The sequence below is a fragment of the Mastigoproctus giganteus genome, chromosome 4 (assembly GCF_048544385.1).
Source record: "Mastigoproctus giganteus isolate SK-2022 chromosome 4, ASM4854438v1, whole genome shotgun sequence".
Lineage (NCBI taxonomy): Eukaryota > Metazoa > Arthropoda > Arachnida > Uropygi > Thelyphonidae > Mastigoproctus > Mastigoproctus giganteus.
Window position 1 is genome coordinate 172,814,070 of NC_143578.1, and position 22,492 is coordinate 172,836,561.

Below are 22,492 nucleotides of genomic sequence, written 5' to 3' on the forward strand. Positions count from 1 at the left end.
GCTGTCTGAGCAGGATCATCAATAGTCGAACCATCGATATCAAGTGGACCAACCAGATTCATCCCCTTCCTTTTAGAGTTTATATAAGTAAAGAAATCCTTGCTGTTTTTCTTAGCATCTTTTGCCAAAGATTTCTTGTAATCTGCTTTCGCCTGCCTAACCTCCTTTGTGACCTGATTACAGACTAGCTTATATCTGCCATAGGCTTCTGAGTCGCTTGATAATTTATATGCATCCCATGCATTTTTCTTCCCTGTTACGAGTCTCATTAGGTCATTTGATAACCATTTAGGCCTAAACCTTGAACAATATTTCTTAATAGATATGACACTTTTAGTAGCATTCACAATTAATTCCTTTAATGCTTCCCACTTGGAATTTACTGTTGGTAACATCGTCAGTTGATCCCACTGTACAGAATTTAAAAACTGTCTGAGAACACTGTACTCACCTTTACGAAAGCAAAAACCCTTTCCTTCACCCCTGATGGTAATTATATCTTTGAGTAAATTCCACATCAGTACACTGTGATCACTGCCACCTAGTGGTTCCTTTATCTGCAAATTCTTAATACACGAATGATCACTGCTGAAAGCCAGATCAAGAGTATTACCATCTCTGGTTGCCTCTCGAACATGCTGCTGCAGAAAACAATCATCCAATAAATCCAAAAAAGTCTTACTAGTGTGTGAGTGACCAACCCACAAGTTCCAGTCAACATCTGGGAAGTTAAAATACCCCATTATAAGACATTCTGATTTACTAGCCCACTCTATTTCTCTGTACAATTGTTCATTGTATTCAAGTCATTAGGCCTATAACACACTCCTCTTATTTTTGCTTTTGCAGTGCTTATGTCACACTAAACTGACTCAACAGTGCACTGTTCATCTGTATCAACTGGATGCACTTCTTTTGATTTTATGTTTTTCTTAATTAACAGCATAACACCTCCTCCCTTCCTATCCAGTCTATCCTTTCTGTACACATTGTACTCCCCAAATTCCAGTTCTGCATTCCTTATATCTGTGTGACACCATGTCTCTGATTTAGGGCTAAACTCCAAACAGTATCTCTTAGTTGGTATAAGAAGCTAAGTGACTTCTACAGTTACTTCCCCAATTGCTTCCCATTCAGAATTTGCCGTCGGTAACATCAACATCATTTGGTTTCACTGAATAGATTTTAAAAACTGTCTGAGACTATTATAGTCATCTTTACAAGAGACCCTCTCTTTGCCCTCAGCAATAGCTACATCTTTAAGTAAATCCCACATTAATACTCTGTGATCACTGCTCTCCAGTGGTTCCTTATCTGCAGATCTTAAAGATTCTTACTTCTTCCTAATAATTGCAATGGAACTCAGTGTGAAGACTCCTTTAGTGGAAACACTCAGTTATGCAACAGAAAAAAATTGTACAATTTTTGTTGTATACAAATAACTATATACAATTAGTGAATGAGAAACCCTCCAAATTACGTGTAATTCATTATCTGACCATTAACTATATATTAACAACAAATTTTACTGTACTGTCTAGACTACTGTAAATAATGATTAGGGAAAGTACCGTAGCTAAATTAATTTCCCACAGTCCAGAATCAAGTCATTTTCCTGCATTTATGGGGTTAGTGTTTTATTTATTAATTTGGTTACTATCTATCCTGCTTTATTATGCGCTCTAAGGCAGCTATTGCTAATAAAACAGAGTGCTAACAACTTTTGCACTGTACAAAAGAGCATTCTGCTCTTTTACACAGTTCAAAAGTTGAACATTTTGCCAGTGACCTTTTGATAAATGGGACTTTTTTACATATTTTGATCATTGGTTGCATGTAATCCACTGTTTCTGTAATGAACAAAATTCCTTCCAGTATCTAAAAGTACATTATAGTGAATGAATAGGCAGAATAAAGAAGTGTCTCATGCATGTTATTTGCACCATGATTATTATTTTTTTTATTTTCATATTAGCGAAGTGCTTTGCTTTGTGTTTGGCTATTATCTTTTATAACCATACTTTTAATATTGTAATTAATGCTCTTGTTTCTGTAGGTTGACAGAGAATGTTCAAAATGTGGTCATGAAGGAATGACCTATGCAACTCTTCAAACCAGATCAGCTGATGAAGGGCAGACAGTATTTTATACATGTCCTAAATGCAAGTATGTTGATAGTGTGTGTGTGTGTGTGTGTGTGTCAGTCAAGCAGATATACTACATATTTAAGATTTACAAAGGCTGTTTAAAAAAAAAAAAAAAAAAAAAAAAGCCTTTATTTACTCAGTTAAGTTTAGAACAAAGTTTTCAGGTATATTAGAGTTTCTGAGTTTCTAAAGCATTAGTGTATATGAGGTGGTAAGAGTCTCATTATATATTTCTCAGATATGAACTAAAAGAGGCAACTGGAGGCAAAACACTTTTCTACTCTTTAGTTGGCAAAAGGGGGCTTTGCCATCTCATGTACATTAATAACACTGGTTTACAGTGTATCTGGGGTTTGAGTAAAAGTATGTGGCAGTTATTTATGCATGTTTACTGATTACTAAACTGAAGTCCGTTTATTTTCTATCACGTAAAGATTTTTCACAATTCATTAACAAAATAGTACGTAGATATTTGTTATTTGGTTTTTTTTTAGGAGCATTAGCAACTAAGGCCATATTGCTCTGGGGATATGCGATGGTCATTCCCTGACCTTTCCGCATCCTCTGTATTTGGTGGCCACCCTGCTCTTCCGGCCCATCTGTGATTCCCAGAATTTTATTTTCCAAGTGGAGTCTTGGAGACTCCTGTGTGTAGTTACGGGTTAAACTTGTCTGAGCATGCACTCACTTGTTTGTATAGTCCACTCAACCACAGAGCCTATATAAGTGGCACATCCCTTATGCGGTCACAGTACTCCTGTAAAAACCGTTGTGAGCTCTCTTGTGTTAGTTTTCTTTTAGTATGGTAACCAGAAAGTGTATAAACAGTCCCGACGTATTTTGTTACATATGTGGTTGTTTTGTTCCTGTAAAGCAGAGGCGAAATATTACCGATTTTGTAAAAAAATCATATTATGCATACTTTGACATAAAACTAGGTGATCAGGATAAACGTGGGCATCGCATAAAGTATGCCATACATGTGTCGAACATCTTAGAAAATGGAGTTAAGGAAAAAAGGTGTGCTTGCCATCTGCTATTTCTATGGTGTGGCACGAGCCAGTAAGCCATGCCGAATGTTATTTTTGTGTATGTGACGTTAAAGGTTACAATTCAAAAAAACAAAAAAGGACATCAAATATCCAGATCTACCATCAGCCATAAGACCGGTTCCGCATGGACCTGATCTGCCTGTAAAACCTCCACCAGAAACTTTGGAGTCCACATCTTCTTCCACCGAAGCAGAAACTGAAGAGGAATGTTATCAACCTGAAAATATTTTAATGCCACAGCAATTCACGCAAGTCTAACTGAACGATTTAGTATGGGACTTACGTCTTCCAAAGTATGCTGTTGAAATTCTGGGATCCAGACTTCAGGCAAAGAACTTACGTGCTCCAGGTACATCATTTTCCTGGTACAGAAATTGTGAAAGGGAGTTTATACAGTATTTTTCACAAGAAGGTCCTCTTGTTTATTGCAGTGATATCGCTAGTTTAATAAGTGCCTTAGGAGCTCCATCATATGTTCCTAGTGAATGGAGACTATTTATAGACTCTTCTAAGACTAGTTTAAAAGGTGTTCTCTTGTATAATGAAGATAAGTACACATCTGTGCCAGTTGCTCATTCAGTCTATTTAAAAGAAACTTATGACAATCTAAAGTTGCTTCTGGAGAAAATTAAATATCAAGATCATGAATGGCAACTATGTGGAGACTTAAAAGTGTTATGTATGTTGTTGGGGTAACAGGGTGGGTACACTAAAATGCCACGCTTTATTTGTGAATGGGATAGCATAGCTAAAGCGCTGCATTGGACAAAGAAGCAGTGGCCTCTTTGTGTAGTTACACACAAGTTTACACCAAGGACAAATCAGTTATGGGGACACATATTAAAAAGTTTAACACTACTATGATTAAGATCTTTCAACTAAATAGGCAGAGGGCCAGAGCAGTGGTCGACCAGATCCGTGTCATAGCGTACGAAGAAAATGCTGATATTATTATAATCCAGGAGCAATATTGCGCACAAAAAGTGTTAGGGAATATCCCCTGACCTACAAGATAATTCAGATGGATGTGTACACCCCCTGGGCAGCTACCCTAATCAGGAACCAACATATCACTGCCACCAGAATTACACAAATTTGTACGGCTTGGGCTGCCTGTGCCCACATTATTACAGCCTTGGGTGCTTTTTACATTATCACACTGTATTGTAGTCCAAGAGAAGAGATCACTTTTGCAATTAATTACTTACACCTCCTTGATGTACTTCCGAATCAAAAGATAATAATTGATGCAGATGTAAACTGTTGCTCACCAGCCTGGTTTAGCACAACACCAGACAGGCAGGCTTCCAGGAATGGCCAACTTCTTGAGGAGTTCCTCATTGGCTCCTTAATCAGCCATACTAGCTCCCAACCTTTTGCAACACCCTTTAGGAGTCCATGATTGACGTCTCTCTTGGTACAGGAAGTAATGCACTGTTCATGACCAACTAGAGGGTGCAAGACTCATGGGCAACATCAGATCACTGTGTTATAACCTTTTGAATTATCATAACTCTAAAAAGAACACTGCCAATCAAGCAACTCCATAACAGATTTGCCATAACTAAAGCAGAATGGGAGCTCTTCAGGAACTCCTTGACTGCAATGGTAGAAAATAACCAACAGAGTGATCCTGACTCATGCCAATGCAAGGTAACAGAAATTATTAGAAGTGCCAGTGCAACAGCTATAAAAAGCAAAAACCGACTGCCTCGTGCAGTTCCCTGGTGGATTCCTGAGATTTAGTAACTAAGGAGAGAAGTAATTAAAAGAAGGAAAAACTTCCAAAGAGCATGGAGGACCTGGCCAGCTGCAGAAGTTGAGGTGCTTAGGCAGCACTACAGAGATGCCAGGAATCGTTATACTGAGATTATCAAGAAAAGTAAAAAGATATCATGGGAGGGCTTGGTCTCCACAACAGGAAATGCTGAACCCTGGGGGGGGGGGGAGTGGATTAGAAAGTCACCATCAACAAACTCCCCAGGGATGAAGTATTAACATCCACTCACCACAACTTGGGAGCAATCCATGGAAAATATTCTTGCTGTTATTTTCAAGGACCTGGCTATATCGATCAATTGTGCCAAGAAAACCAGAATTATGAAACATTGCAGATGGAGCCGCCTTTCTCACAGGAGGAGCTTCTGGTAGCTATCACACAGATTAAAACCAAGAAATGTCCAGGCTTAGATCTGGGTGAGCCAGAATTTGTTAAAAAGGTAGCTGAGTATGCACTGAACCTCTGCTGGATTTGTTTAACCGCTATATGGAAGTGGGAAAATACTCGACTGAATGGAAGATAGCAAATATTAAGTAATTTTGAAGAATCCGACAGAATCCAGACTCGTATAGACCCATTGCACTTCTGTCAGTGGTGAGTATACTGTATGAAAGATTACTGCATAAAAGAATTTCCCAGCACTACGAAACAGCATACTACTAGTTCAAACCAGGTTCCTCTACAATAGATGCAGTGAAAAACCTGCTCATTGCAGCGAGAGAATGCAGCAGGAAATACTGGCTGAGTGTTCTCGGCAGGCTGGGGTGCCAATAAATCTATTCAACAGTGGCAGATTACCTATCACAGAGAAAGTTTGAGATCAATACCCTGTACAAGAAGGTAGTAAAACAGATCGACAGAGGCTGTCTGCAGGGGTCTGTGCTGGGTCCATTGCTCTGGAACGTTGTCTTCAATGAGTTCTTGAGGATGGACCTGAGAGAAGTCGAATCCCAGGCTTTTGCCAGCGACCTCATCCTTACAGTGGAAGCAAACTCAAGAGCTGAGCTTTGAAAACCCTGGCCAACTATGCCCTTTGACTTCATCAAACTTGGGCAGCAAAGAACTTCCTCACAATATCACCAGCGAAAACCTCATATATTATCCTTAAAGGCTCTCTTGACCTGAGTAGCCCACCCCAAATTAAAATTGACGAGACCATGATAAAATTGGCACCACAGCTCAAATATTTAGGTATTCTCCTAGATAGCAAACTATCCTTTCAGCCACACCTTAAATACATCAGAACAAATATCAGGAACTACTCAGCCCTGGTGACCAGGGTCTCATGTAGAGACTGGTGCCTCAACAAGAGGATGCAGGCACTCTATCCTGGGTCCTGGGTGTGCTACGCCCAGGACCCTGGGCGTAGCACACCCAGGGTCCTGAGCTGGATATCATCATTCTTCTCTCTTCCTTGGTGATTCCCTTCTATTTTTGTCTCTCTCTCTCTCTCTCAGGTAACTCAGAAATTTTTTTTTGGCTGGTGCAGCAAAAGCCTCAGGCTTCCTTGCACCATATGGCTAATGATGATGATAATAATAATAATAAAGACAGTTTTCATCCCAGCAATCTCATATGCTTCAGCCGCATGGTACAATAAGACCACACTAATAGTAAATAGAAGAACGCTGGATTCTACCCAGTGATCCATCCTCCATGCCATAACCTGCGCCTGCAGTACAGAGTTCTCCAGCCTTATAAGTAATAGCAGAAACGCTAGACCTATAAATCGTTAGAACTGGAATGCTCTATTACTTTTCCAAAGGAGTCCCAGTTACCTTCCTGAATTTTACAACCGATCCTACTAATAATGGGAAGGCAGAAAAAGTATGCCTACAGAACCATCTGCTGCAGGAGTGGCAAAACAGATGGGCCGGTATCACTAAAGGAGAGATCACCCACAAGTTTTTTCCACAGACAAATAGAGTATATCTGAAATCGCCATGATTCTTCCCAGGACTCCGTACAACATACTTAATAACAGGACATGGCCCCTTCAACGCAAAGCTCACCAGCTTCAGACTCACAGAAAACCAACATTGCACTTGCGGAGAGATAGAGTGAAACCATCTTATGTTTGACTGTCCCATCTACGAGGACCTAAGGTGTATTCTTATTACAAAAGTGTGATATCTTTCAAGAGGTCAAGAATTTCTCCTCCTTGAAGTGGAAGAAGATTATAAAGCTTTGTCATAATTCGCCCAGGACCTCTTTGCGAGAAGGGTGCAAATTGCCATACACTGAGGAAAAGAGGAAATGCCATCTGACTATGACAACCCAAAGACAAAACATATTACCAACCAGGACTTCTCCTCCTTGAAACGGAAGATTATAACCGAAAACTTGATGACAGACTGCTAGCCGCAACCTCAACAGTGTGAACTGCAAGGACAGGACTTGTCCCAGGAGTGACCCCACAACCCTAGCAGTTGACGTCTCTTTAGAACTTAAATAGAACTATCATGGACGGCCCCGCTGCAGCTCTGCTGCCAATGGCGTAGATGATCCTATACCTGTGCTCATTTGCACGGTACTTTCTTTCTACTTCCCTGGGGGGAGGAGATGGTTTGACTGTCTCCTCCCCTCCCTTTTCCTCCAAAATAGTGCAAGCTGAAATAATTTAGTGCACAGCACTTCCAAAACACTGAATGGCTGTGCAGCCATGTAGTGGTTTTAGAAGTGCTTAGAGGGAACCCTGCTTGGTGTGTCTAAACATGTCTGGGCATGTCTATATTTGCCCATTACAAAGGAAATAGTATGCACATTGCATATACATGGAATGCGTGCCTAACAAAATAATTCTTACTGTTTGAAATAAAAGCTGTGTATGTGTAAAAATGGCTTGGATTTTTAGAATCGGCACTAAACTCAGGAACATCATAAAAATTGAGTAATTATATACTGGTCTTCACAGATTTTAGTTCCAAAATTAATGGAGACATGGGCCTGCCTTACTGAGGTTGCCACAGGGGTTGCCACCTCTATCAACCCCTTACTTTCTGTTTCCTCCCCTCAGCCTCTCCCCTACTCTGTTCTCTTTCACAGCTTAATCCCACATAGTCTAAATTTAAAACTTTCAAATTCTATTTTACAAGTATTCCTCTTAGCCTCTAACCCTTTCAGTGCTCAATCCTACCACATTTTTTTTTTTTTTTTTTTTAGGTCCTAACCACGGAAATTAGGTGGCAGGACCTGCCAGAGTACTTACCTAAAATACTGGTGTACTTGGTCTGCCTCTATGAGGCCAAGTGTGGGCAACAGTGGGCCCAATAGAGGTCCACTGGCTAAATGGCCAGGTGAACAATATTACACAACACTACATTTAACAATATCCATACACTTTTAAATCTCTGGCCTTTACAGTACACTGTAAAGGCCAGAGATTTAAAAGTGTATGCGCGAAGCCCTTGTGTCTACGCAGAGAAGGGGAACCTCTGGTGCCTTCAGACCCTAAACACACTTTACACTTCACTTTTACTCCTTAATTTCTATCCCTGTGATCATGATACACGGTTGAAAAGCAGTCTGCTTCAGCAAGGAAAATCATTTTTCAAAATTTACATTTAACTTTAAATTGATTTTTTAATTAATTTTTTAAATTTGTTTTTTGAATTTTGTTCAATTGATTTTTTACTGTAATCATTTTGCGTGAATCTTTTATTCCTTTTAATTTCTGGAGAGTATCATACGGAAGTGTTCTGCATATCATATTGAGGTAAATTTCTTATTCTTCTACAAATATTGATACCAACATAGAATGTATTGAGCACCATATCTCTGTTATATACTATTAGTTTAAGAAAAAAGGTAAAAGCTACAAAGCACCAGTGGTGATTGTATGCAGGATGTGATACACTTTTGATATTGGTGAAAAACAAGAGTAACACGAGGGTGCATATTGATATATAGAGCATTTGTGTATGAAGATTAGAATATTTCTGGCCAAGGGTTGCAAGTACAGAAACACATCTTGCAAATTACAGTGTCTGGAGAGTAGGCACCTGTGAGGTGATCTGATTGAGGTGTATAAAGCCTTGAATGGTTTGAGCATGCTCAATGCTCATGGGATTCTTCTTGCTCAGAATAATCGCCGGAGAGGGCATAAATTCAAATTGAGGAAAGACAGTTGTAGGATAGATGTGCGGAAGTTTGCCTTTAGCCAGCGGGTGGTTGATTGGTGGAACAAACTTCCATCTGTCGTTATAGAAGTTGATAGCTTAAACAGATTCAAGGCAGAACTAGACAAACATTTGGAGCCAGTGGATTGGTGAAATAAGAAGGGTGTGTTTTTTTTTTTTTTTTTTTTTTTTGGCTGATGCTATATAAGCTTGCTTTATTGCATCATATGCCCTTGTTAATGCTAATGACACAATAATGGCCAATAACTTTTATGTGGAGTGGGACAATATGCCGGTAGACCATTCCAATGATATCAGAGTTATGACTAATTTTACCAGTAATTGGTACCACCTTTTCTTTCTATTTTTTGTTGGAGATTTCCACACAGAATCCTCCTGTTTGCGCTTGGATTATAATGGTAGGTAGGTCTCATCTGCTGCATTGCTAAAAAAAAAAAAGAGTAGTTGTCACCACCCATTTCCTTCATCTTCAAACAGATCTAAATCTGCACATGCTTTTATTTTGGCATCGGCAAACTTGTGACCCATCATGTACAATGCAAGTCATGTGTAAGTGATTATGCTATGGTATATGAACAATATCCAAAGGCATACTCTTGTTGTTAGCAAGGGTCCTCAAAGGTAATTTCCCATGGGAATGTAATGAACCAAATGAACACAGTCATTTTGATGCATCACACAGCAATAGTGCTAATAAGCTACTGCAGACACTTAAACATCTGTATCTACCAGCTTTTATAGTTGACTTTCATCTATCTTTATACATATCTACTGTATAAAGGAGGTGGAATACATTTTATTTATCTATATATTTCTCCCCACTATATAGTATTTTATATATTTCTTAATTGAATTTAACTGTATATTGATTTAACTTATTTTAAATCAAGATTTAATTTGTGCTGGAGTTAAGGTTTTTTTTTTTTTTTTTATGCTTTGTTCTTCCATGATCTTTAGTTCTTTTTCTATCGCTGCTCCCTATCCACCATCCCACAGGGAAAAATTTTCCAAATAAAAACTTGCTTGTGCGCCCCTTGCACGGATTCTTCAGTCAGACTTAATCTGCATAAATAATTACAGTAGAACCGAGATAAGAAATTCCTCCATAAGAAGCTTTCTCCCATACTAGGTTTGGTTTCTTAATTCCCAATTTCAACTCTATATATGATGATGTATTATTTTCCCGTGTAAGAAGTTTTCCGGGTAAAAAGCTTTCCCGCATAAAAAGTACACGATAAAGAATTTTTTTTTAATGAAAACCCCAAACACGAGAGGTATTAGAACTTATAGTACTTAGTACAGTGATTGGTTGGAGGTTGAGAAGAAGAAAGAAGATATTTGTTGACATTAGACTTGAAATTCTGTAGACTGTAATTTTCAGGAAATACGTATGAAGGAAGGTTGTTCCATAAAACGGCAGTTGAATGATAAACGAGGAAGATGAAAAGTTACTTCTGTGATTTTGAACTTGGACAATAATTGGATGTTGGCTGGTGGCAGCACGTGTTTGGACTGTTTTGAAAGAGAGAGCGAGAATTATAGAAGCCAATTCAGAAGAACAGCGCCCATGGAAGTATCTATAGAAAAGGCATATAGCAGAAACAGTACATCGATGAGACAGCGAGTGGAGAGACTCTGTTAGAGAGGAGTCATTAATTAACCTAACTGCCCTCTTCTGAATGAAATCAAGTAGTCTGAGAGAGGTTTTGGGGCACCAACCCAGATGTGGGAACAATATTCCATGGTAGGGCAGATTTGCGATTTGTACAGAGTGAACAGCTGTTTAGAAGAAAAGTAACACCAAGAGCGAAAGAGAACACCAAGTTTTTTTAGATGCAGAGGAAGCAATATTTGTAATGTGCTTGTGCCAAGAGAGATTAGAAGTCAGGGTAATTCCCAAAAGAGATATATCGCCTTGCCTAGAAATCGAAGTGTCACCAAAGTTAAGTATACAAGCAGAAGAATCCTTTTTGCGAGAAATAAGACAGGACTGAGTTTTAGAAGGATTGAAATCAACTAAGTTGTCTTTGCCCATTGGAGAATTACCTGGAGATCGGCATTTAAGGAATTGGTAGCGGATATTTGAGAAGTTGAAGCTGATTGAGCAGGGCAAGGTTTCTCAAAATGGAAAGTGAAATGCAATGTGCTATCATCGGCGAAACTATGGATAGGATTTCCAGTCAATGGAAGAAGGTCATTAATATACAAGAGGAAAAGAGTAGGGGAAAGAACTGAACCTTGGGGGACACCGGCATTAGCGGAGAAGTTAGAAGACAGAGAACCATCTATCATCACCCTCAGTGAGCGATCAGAGAGAAAACTGGATAACCAATTACAAAAAACAGTTGGCAAACCATAAGATGGAAGCTTGTTTAGAAGACCTTTATGCCAAACATGATCGAAAGACTTTGAGATGCCAAGAGCAACTGCTTGTGTTTCACCGAACTTTTCCATTAAATTTGTCCATAAATGGATAACATAAGCCAGAATATCACCAGTGGATTGACGCTGACGGAATCCATACTGGTGATCGTTAATCAGGCGGAAGGTTTCTAGGTAGTTTAAGAGTTGCCGATTAATTGATTTCTCCATTACTTTAGAAAGAGTAGAAGTAATTGCAATGGGACGATAATTGGATGGGAGGGATTTGTCACCATCTTTTTTAGGAACTGGCTGGATATGAGCAAATTTCCAAGCAGAAGGAAAAACACCTTTGGAATAAGAAAGTGAAAAAAGGTGGCAAAGAACAGGAGTAAGTTCAGGAGCACAGGTTTTGAGAACAAGTGGAGAAATACCATCAGGACCTGGAGCTTTCTTAGCATCGAGATTCGTCAAAATCCTTCTGACATCCTTTTGATGGAAGACCACAGGAGGCATTGAGTGAAGTGTGTTGAGAATGGTGGGAGGTGTTTTACCGAGGTCATTAATACATGAGTTGGAAGATACTGAAATATATATATATATATATATATATATATACACACTCAATACTGAAATATATATATATAGTGTTATAACTGCATTGGGATATCAGTTTAGTGTTATAATTTTAATTGTATTGAAATTTAATCGAAATCATGCCTCAGACCAAAGCAGCAAAGCAAAAGGTAGTGGGGATGCTGTGGCTCAGGGGAGAACTGAGGGCGGTGGTTGTCCTCTGAATCACAGATTTTTGAAATGTACTGCTTGTTCGATGTTTGTGGACTATCAGGAACGGGACATGATATTGCCAAGGGGAATGTCTGTGTGTGCTCAGTGTAAGGAAATCAGGCACTAACTCAGCATTGTTATGGGTCTTTATGAGAGCTTGAAGAACTGGGTAGATGCCCTCGAAGGATTTAAATCGAGGGGGCCCATCAAGCTCTCAGCTGCCCACATCAACGCCAAGTACTTGAACATCAGTCAACACAGCGGCAATCCCCAAGGCACAATGCACTGGTCCCACAGGAACTAGTTGTTGGTGACTCTATTGTCAGGGAAATAGGGAATATATTGTGCTAAAAGGATAGGTTGAACAGGACCAGGGTATACCTGCCAGGGGCAAAAGTTTATGATGTTGTAGAGCAGATATCTTTTAAGGGCACAAAAGGTGATATTGTTGTACACGTTGGCACTAATTATATGAAGAGTAGGAGAATGGAGGAATTACTTAACAAGTACAGGTCAATGTTGAATTTGAAAGTGTCTGTGATTCTGCCCAGACACGATGGGAGGGAGTACAGCAGGCCCTCGTTATAACGCGGTTCACTCTACACATGCTCACTATAATGCTCTTTTATCAGTGTACAGATTGAATTTTTGGCATGTTTAACGAAAAGTTTGATTTGATGTAGTCGATAGCTTGAAAACGAATAGCAAAGTTTCCCATGGTGATGTGAAATTTTCTCCCACATTAATTTAATTGCACTATGGTGACTTGTTACGTAGTTCCGAGATCAACATTTTAAAAAATGATCAAGTATATTGCTTGTAATATTTGGAACACACACACACACACACACACACACACACTCGCATCGCATCACCTGCCCATCCCCTCTAATAATTTGTCTAATTCTTTAAACTTAAAACTATCCATTTCCACAACACCAGATGAAAGTTTGTTCCAGCACTCAGCTACCCACTGGTTGAAAACACATTTCTGCACATCTGTCTTGCAACCATCCATCCTCAATTTAAATTTTACACAGATAGTGGTTATCAATGAGCACTACTCTTGTACTGCGCTATTAGTGAAGTTTGCAGGCTTCAGTGTGGAGTTGTTTTGAGCATCTGTGGGTTGTTGTTCTTCAATTGCCATTATCATGGTAATATGTAGTGTTACAGTAGCATACCCTGATTGCACTCTGGTGCACTCAGGGTATGCTACTGCAACACTTTGGTGGTCATATTGACTTCTGACTACCAAAGTGCAGTTCTATCTTATTGCAGAGGAGCGAATAAGCATTATGCACAAAATTTACCTATTAATATGCAAAAAGTAACAATAAGTGGTGTATACTGTACCTTATTTCTGAATGTGGTATTTCTTATAAATAAAATATGCTATGGATGTAGTTTATTTATTGATTCTAAAATTAATATTTAAGTAAAATAGAGCAGGAATTACTCTGTATATATGTTACAAAGGTTCAAAAGAATTTGTATATAAAAATAATGATTCTTTTCAAAATAATTTTTGGCAATATTTATTACATAAAAATTTCTGTACATTGAAATGATTTATGCATCAGTTTTTTGTAACAGGATTTTACTGTAGAATTTAAAATTTGAAGTATTTGTAAAAATAATAATAAATTTAAGAAAACAAACTGGATATTACCTCAATATAGTACGTAGAACCCTTCCGTATGATACTCTCCAGAAATTAAAACGAAAAAATCGACAACTTACATTAGAGTAAATATAAATAATTAAAAATCAGTTTAATGCAATTAAAAAGAACCTAACGAAAATATTCAAAACAATTTTCCTTCCTGAAGCTGACAACGTATGTCGTGATCACAGGAATGAAAATTGATTCATTTTCATTCCTGTGATCACGACATACATTGTCAGCTTCAGGAAGGAAAATTGTTTTGAATATTTTCGTTAGGTTCTTTTTAATTGCATTAAACTGATTTTTAATTATTTATATTTACTCTAATGTAAGTTGTCAATTTTTTTGTTTTAATTTCTGGAGAGTATCATAGGGAAGTGTTCTACATACTATATTGAGGTAAACTCCTCTTATTATTTTACAAATATTAATATCAACGTAGAACGTATTGAGTATTACAGCTCTGATTCATACTATCAAATGTTATAATATAATATATCTGTATTCCATTTTGTTAAATTGTATTTCAATTGCAATATTTCTAATAAAGAATTTTAGTAATTACTTTTTTATTTAAAATCCTTATTGCAAGGAATATATAAATATTTATATTTAAAATTTCATTTTGCTTTTTTCTGCCATCATGTTTATATTCAATGATGGATAAATCAGAAATAAATTAATGAAATACCTATTTGGTAGCAGTATTTATATAGTTACTTCAGAAACTCCAGATTTATAGAAATCTGTAAAAAAACATTGGCTGCTAAACAACATGATTAACTGCCACAGCCAGGTAAGACAATGGTTGTCTTAGAAAATTACTGATTCCTAGAAATCTGTGATATACAATGCCTGCTAAACTGTCAACAAGATTGAAAGTCGTGGCCATATCAGAGAGAGTGGTCATGGAGAATACAGTTTTGTTACACAAGACACTTATTTAAAACCATTCTAAGAAATATTAGTCTTTTGTAGAGGTGGTCTCATTGCACAGGTTGCTTATAGAGGTTTCAATGTATTCCTTTTTTTTTTTTTTAACCTTCTTTCTTTGTAAATAGCCTGCATGATTAATTAAAAGTAATTCTTAATGAAAATAGTTGCAAGAACTATTTTAATTTTCATATTTATTAAACTTAGAATAATACTTCTTTCTTGAAAATAACATATTCCAGCATTGGTGATTTCCTCATGTAAAAAAATGAGGTTTGATAACTTGGCTACCTTTCAGACGTTAAAAGTGCTCTATCTTTCTTACTCTCCAAACGCTCTTCAAACTTTTCTATTTTTATTATTATTTTATATATATATATTTTTTTTTTTTAAAAAAAAAGCTCACTGTCAAATTTAGTTCTCCCCACTGCTGTTTAATATTACTAAATAGGCACATTCTCACTTGCAGCAGTGGCAAAAATGGAAAACTCTTAAGAGTAAAATCAGTGATGGAGAAAAAAAGTTGTGTTACATGACAAGTATAGAGACAAACAACATGTACTTTTATAAGTACTGAAGACAAGTGAACCCCAGGAGCTCACATCTGGTGAGTATGGGCTTGGCACACCAAGGGTCCTGAGCTGGATATCATCATTCTTCTTTTTCTTGGTGATTCCCCCCCCCCCCTTCTCTCTCTCTCGGTAATTCAGAAATTTTTTTTTTTTTTTGGCTGGTGCAGCATAAACCTCAGGCTTCCTTGCACCATATGACTAATAATAAAATGTAAGCAAATTCAAACAAATAATTAAGTAGTGAATAATCTAACGATAACAGTACATTTTTTATTAAAAATACATGATATAATTTAATTAACCTTTTCTACCTTGGAAAAGTTCACAACACTCATTTATTATCAGTTCTGTTGAGTGAGGATTGTTTTTTTAGTTAGTAATGAATAAACATACTGATACATTCAAAAGCAATTTCAAAGTCTAAAAGTTCTGCTTTTGATTCTCGTAAGTGTTAGTTCTCAGTTAGTTATCAATGATCTGCTAACGATGACTTGTAGTTATCAGGCATCATCAACAGATTAGTAACTGCGAAAGAGACAATGAACCTGTGCTGAATAATGAAGTCAGATTTGTGAAGTTAATATTGGAAGCAAAGTTTTCTTTAAAATTTTGATTAAATGGGATTAGCATTAGTAGTAGCATATGATGCAAGACAGCAAGCTTATGTAGCACCAGCCAAAAAAAAAAAAAAAAAAAAAAAAAAAACATTTCACACATCCATTCCCTCTAAATGTTTGTGCAGTTCCTCCTTAAATTTATTATAAGCTATCGACTTCCACAATGATAGATGGAAGTTTGTTCCAGCAATCAACAACCCGTTGGCTAAAGGCAAATTTCCACACATCTATTCTATAACGTCTTTCCTCAATTTGAATTTAGTTTGTAATCTGAGCAAGAGGAAGACCACCCCCTTTGTTCCCCTCACCAATCTTGTTGCCCTTCTCTGTACTAAAATGATGCCTCCAGACCTATGTGCACTATTCAAGGTGTGGCCTGACCATACAAAGTGTGGCCTTATACAAAAGGATAATCACCTCCTTTTCCCCACTAGCAAAATTCCTGTATATCATTGACAATATCCCATGACCTACTCTTGTAGCCTGCCTGCACTGCTCAGAAAACTTCATACCTGACTGCACTCTTACTCCCATATCTTTTTCATTTTCTACCACCCTAAGTGTAGCACCACACAGCTGGTATGTTTCTCTGGGATTACTTTTACCCATATGCAGTACTTTGCATTTGTCAGTGTTAAACCTCAGTTGTCAGTTCTCATCCAATCTGCCCAACTTTTCTAGATCCTGTTGCAGTAGCGTACTGGCATTAATAACCCTGCCAACCTTTGTATCATCTGCAGACTTCGACATTGTTTGATATACTTTCATCACTATCATTGATAAATATACAAAGCCCAACACCAAATCCTCAGGGACTTCACTAATAACATTAGTCCACGAAGAGTAGCGTCCATTGATTACCACTCCGTCTTCTCCCACTCAACCACCCATCGTAGTAACTTGCCATTAATAGCATACTGCTCCATTTGTACAGTAGTCCTCCATGTGCAACAGTGTCAAAAGCTTTCCCGAAATCAAAGTATATGATATCAAAATTATTTTTGCATCCAGTTCATTTGTAAGCACATCATAGTATCCAATCAAATTTGCCCATGCTGTATCTGAATTATTACTGCAGTCTTCTGTAGATGATCCTGCAATGCATCTTTAATCATTATTTTCCTCGAAACAGAAGTTAAACTAACTGGTCTGTAATTACTCATGTCACCCTTAAAAATGTACCCCCAATTCACAAAGGGGATCCCCCTTTCCCCTTTGTGAATTGGGGATACATTTGCATGTCTCCAGTACATGGGGACTTTCCCCGAGTCCAAGGATGCACTCATAATTATGGCTAAGGGTTTGCTTACTACCTTTGCCACCTCCTTTAATATAACTGGATAGATTCCATCCTATGGGTGCCTTTCTGTTTAACTATAACTATAACTCCGCTTTGCTCTCAGTTATTAGAAAATCATTAAGCACCCTGTTGCAGTTTGATAAACTTCTGGCATTCTCCCTTATGGGATGTTTGAGAAATGGGTCTGTAATGAAAGTCTTACATAGGATGGCACTTGCTGGAGAATGTTAAAATGTTTTCTAGGATGTTGGAAAATATGTGTAGATGGGATTACATTGAATGTGTAAACTGGATGGACTGTGATAATCACTTGATTAAGACCCTTAATAAACAGTCGTGGGTCACCACTGTCTCTCATGATCGAGGAGGCAGGTAGTGACTTCATAGCAGTAATTACCTTTTATTTGGTGACTGCAGGTGTAAAGGGAGGTGGCATTGGTACAAAGTTGGATGTTATCTCTAAACAAGTGTTAATATCAGGAGGCTAGAGAACCTGGTTTTTAAAAGTCTAGCCATTTAGACATTCAAACTATGTTCTTTATTGGTATTGAGGCTTGAGATGATTAAATTGCATGTCGGTCGCTGCTAGAAAGTTTTGTGATAAATTGCATCTGTACTTTAGAATAGGCCATTTTACAGATTCAGAGTGAATCTTGCTGAGTTAAAAAAAAAAAAAAAAAAAAAAAAAAAGGAACTGACTATACAGATATTTGAATATCTAGGCATCTGTCAAAATCTTTCTCTCTCTCTGTGCGTGTGAATGAGTGAGAGAAAAAGAAAAAAAATAAACAGATTAGAATTTTTTACTGTTCTTATATTTTTATTTTTTTAAATATTGCATATGTGTATATAGCCAAGATTAAATTACTATGAAAATGCAATTTACATTGTGTATACAAATATATATATTAATTATTATTATTATTTTTTTTTTTTTTCAGTTATCGGGAAAGAGAAAATTCTTAGGTGTCTGTAAGTTTCTTTATAAGAACAGAATAGGTTTTTTTACTGTTTGGACTTAACATGTGATAACATTATGCAACAATTTTGATTGTTCCTTTGCCATGTTTAATATTGCATATATTTTATTATTTTTTTGAATATTGTATGTGTATATAGCCAAGACTAAATTACTATGAAAATATTATTTATATGCATAATATGCAAGTATATATATTACATTTCTTTCTCTGTCTCCTTCTTCCCCCCCCCCCTCCAGTTGAAAGAGAATTCTTTGATGAGAACTGAATGAGTTGAAAGTAATTTTTTTTCTAGATATAACTAAATAACTACATATTACTTAACATTATGATTGTTACGGAAGTGGTTTCCAAACTGTGCACTGCGCCACCCTGGGATATTTAAAATTTTCGAGGGAAACTCAGCAATAATCCATCTGCTAGCACAAGGTAATTCACAGTTTCAACATTACTTATTAAATTTTTTGGACCTAACTACTTAATAATGGAACTGTTAGGTATTTTTTTTTTAGCCTAGGGGTGCTGTTAAAAAAAAATTACTTAGACACTAAGGGTGCCACGAACCGAGAAAGTTTGGAAACCTCTGCGTTACCGTATAATGTAATATAGCAGAATACGCATTACTGCATTAGCTTCGTATAGTCAGCTATAGTATAGTAAATTAATCAGTTAAATTTATTAACCATATTAATTTTCATTGTTAATTAATTAAATCATATTTAAATGGATATCATGCCCCAGACTAGAGCAGCAAAGCAACGTGCACAAAGTTGTGGGAGTGCTGTGGCTCGGGAGGGAACCAACGGCGGCAATTCTTCAATGCATCACAGCCTAAAAAACTGTGCAACTTGTGAAATGTTTGCGGACTTTCTGGAACAGGACATGATATTGCCAAGGGGGATGTCTTTGTGTGTGTGCTTGATGTAAGCAGTGTGAAGAAGTTAGGTGCCAACTCAGCACTATTATGGGTCTTTAGGAAAGCTTGAAGAACAGGGTAGATGCCTTCGAAAGACTTAAATTAGGGGACCCATCAAGCTCTCAGCTGCCGACAACAATTCCAGAGCTTGCACTTGATCATCAGGCAACCTTCAGGACAGAATGCACTGGTCCCACAGGAGCTAGTTATTGTCAGTGACTCTATTATCAGGGAGACAGGAAATATATTGTGCAAAAAAGATAGGTGGAATATGACCAGGGGCAAAAGTTGATGATGTTGTAGAGCAGATATCATCTTTTAAGAGCACAAAGGGTGATATTGTTATACAAGTTGACACTAATGACACCTGCGGGCGGACTTAACAAGTACTTTAAATGTTGAAAAAGCCGTGAGTTAGGGTTAAATTTGAAAGTTCTGCAATTCTGCGCAGACATGATAGGAGGGAGTATATGATGAGAGCCTTGTCAATCAATTCGACCCTAGAGCGATTGTGCAAGGCTCTGGGGTAATTTTTCTCAGCCTGGTATGTGCTTGTTAACAGGAGGGACTGCTTCTACAGGGATAGGATACACTTAAATAGAAAGGGTGTAAGAATATTTACAGACTATCGAGGCAGTGTTAGGTGATACGGAAAACTGCTAGCTTGGGGAGGATTCACAGACTAATAGATTAATGGTAGCCACGGGCAGAGTTGAAAGTGATTCTTGCACTGCTTCTATTGGAATAAGCAGGCGCCTGGAAAGAAAGGTAGTGGGGATTTCAGGGGCTGCTGGCAGTCATCATGAAACAAGTAAATACATGGGTTGTGTTAGGATAACTAAGAGTAGGAATAGGTGCATGTATACCAATGCTAGGAGTATAGTGAATGAATTTGAGGTGCTGGTGAAGACATCAAAGGCTGATGTTGTTGGGATATCAGAGGCATGGTGTCACACAGAGATAAGAAATGTAGAATTGGAATTTGGGGAGTTCAATGTGTACAGAAAGGAATAACAGGATAGAAGGGGAGGAAGTGCTGTTAGTTAAGAAACACAAAATCTAATTTAAAAAAAAAAAAAAAAAAAAAAAAAAACTGGAGAAAAAAATGGTAACTTTTTTGGCTATAATGCATTACACTTATAACATGGGTATTAAAGTTGTCGCCTGACCCCCATTTTATATTGTGGTTGCACTGTATTTATATAGGTAATCTCTCAGCAATATAACATAGAACGTCTTAAGCCACCCGTGGAAAAATTTCAATGAACAAAGATGGATACCTTTGGATATTAATCCCCTGTTACAATAGTAAATTGTTGCTGTTGTTTCTCATCACAAGAACAGCAGTGCTAAATAGCATGGGGGGGGGGGGGATTCAAAAAAGATTTGTATTCATCCAGAAGTAGTTGATACAAAGATTTTTTTTTATTATTTTTTTTATTTGTGTGTGTGATACCTTGAACGTTGATATAGCAACGACACATATTTTGGTTTTGATCTGACAAGTAATTTTTTTCTTTATAGCTCTGAATGAAGTGTCACAATGGATAAAGTGGAATGCAGATCAGTGATTCAGTTGCTTTTTTTGCAAGGGAAAAACACCAAAAATAATCCACAAAGAAATGGCACTGTTTATGGAGAAGACTGCCCAAGTTAGTATTTTTACACATTGATATAAACAATTCAGATGTGGAGAAACCCCAGTGCATGAGAGTATTGCAAAAATTGAGGCATTCACCCTGGAAGATCACAAATTAGTGTCAAAGAACTAGCTGCAGATCTCCAAATTAGTCTAGCGTCTGTGGAGAACATCATCCCTCAACAGTTGTATGTGAGCAAAGTGTCTGCTAGGTGGGTTCCCAGGCTTCTGACCCCTTACCAGAAGAAGGAAAGGGCACAATGTGCACATGAAAATGTCGATGTGCCAGGAGAAGCAAGAGAAGTTTTTCACAGCTATTTTTGGCGCACTATAGCCTTAGATGCTGATGCGCCATAAAAATCCTAATAACCAACCAACCATCACAGCTATTCACCATGGATGAAACTTAGATCCGTCACTACGATTCTGAAACTAAACAAATGTGAAAACAATGGAAGCATATAGAATAACGCCCCCAAATACACAAAGGTGCAACCAAGTGCTGACAAGGTGATGCTGTTAGTTTTTTGGGATCAGCCTAGCCTAGCACTAACTGATTACCTACAAAAAGGCTGCACTGTGGCAAAGAATTATTCAAATCTCCTCATAAAGCTATGTGCTGCTATAAATGAAAAAAAATACAGAGAAAACTATCAAAAGGTGCATGCCTGCGCCATGATAATACCACTGTGCCTTTCTTCCATGCTACAATGAGACATGCCCATGAATGTGGGTTTGAAATATTGATGCATCCCCTGACCTTGCACCCTGAGATTTCTTCCTCTTTCCTGCCCCGAAGTCCTTTCTTTGTGGAAAATACTTTGCTGCTGATGTTGATATAATTTATACTGCTGAGTTGTGTGGTTTGAAGGACAGTCTCAGAGTACTTCTACAAAACTGGCCTATGGAAGTGTATTGAGAGGTGGCAAAATTGTGTCATTTTGTCTGGTGACTACGTTGAAAAAGTGTAATATGTGGTGCTTGTTTCAACCTTTTATCACAACTACTGGGGGAATACTTATCTTTTTTTGAATCTCTCTCTCTCTCTCTCTCTCTCTCTCTCTCTCTCTCTCTCTCTCTCTCTCTCTCTCTCTCGTATAATACAATAAACCCTCAATTAAAGGACTTCAGAAATAATGGGCAGCATCAGTATGGTATCTAGTGATGTAACTGCCTCAGTTTGGCAGTATTTACAACCAGTTAAAATATTTTCACAGTAGGGTGTGAAGGAACAGGATTTTCCTCATCTTCCATTAGCCTGCAAAGTGTGTCAAACATTAGTAGGAATTAAATTTTAACTAAAGCAAGAACATGAGTGTTCTTCAGATCAAATAAGCTTAGTCAATATTTCCACTAGTGCTGTATGACACAGTAAAGTGAAGCTGATTTTCACACGTCTGCAAAATACAGGATTTATTTTGAAGCATAACATTCTAATAACTGTACCGGTTGTGTGTGTATTCCCCCCCCCCCAGGTTTAAATTTAGAAAAAAATAAGTGGAAATTAGATTTAAGAGGTAGGTTCCACATACTCCATTAAATTGAGGCTTTACTGTACTTAATTCACACTATTGTAACAAAGAAGTAAACAATATAGC

General features: G+C 37.6%; 1 protein-coding gene across 1 annotated transcript in view; it reads left to right on the forward strand.

Moving 5' to 3' along the window:
• The window catches only part of Polr1H (RNA polymerase I subunit RpI12), a 100,245-nt gene that overhangs the window by 30,294 nt on the left and 47,459 nt on the right, over window positions 1-22,492 (forward strand). Inside the window, exons 3-4 of the mRNA XM_090371075.1 lie at window positions 2,057-2,166; window positions 18,301-18,331. Of these exons, the coding sequence (XP_090227201.1) occupies window positions 2,057-2,166; window positions 18,301-18,325 (135 nt within the window). The 3' untranslated portion in view covers window positions 18,326-18,331. The remainder of the gene's footprint in view (window positions 1-2,056; window positions 2,167-18,300; window positions 18,332-22,492) is intronic.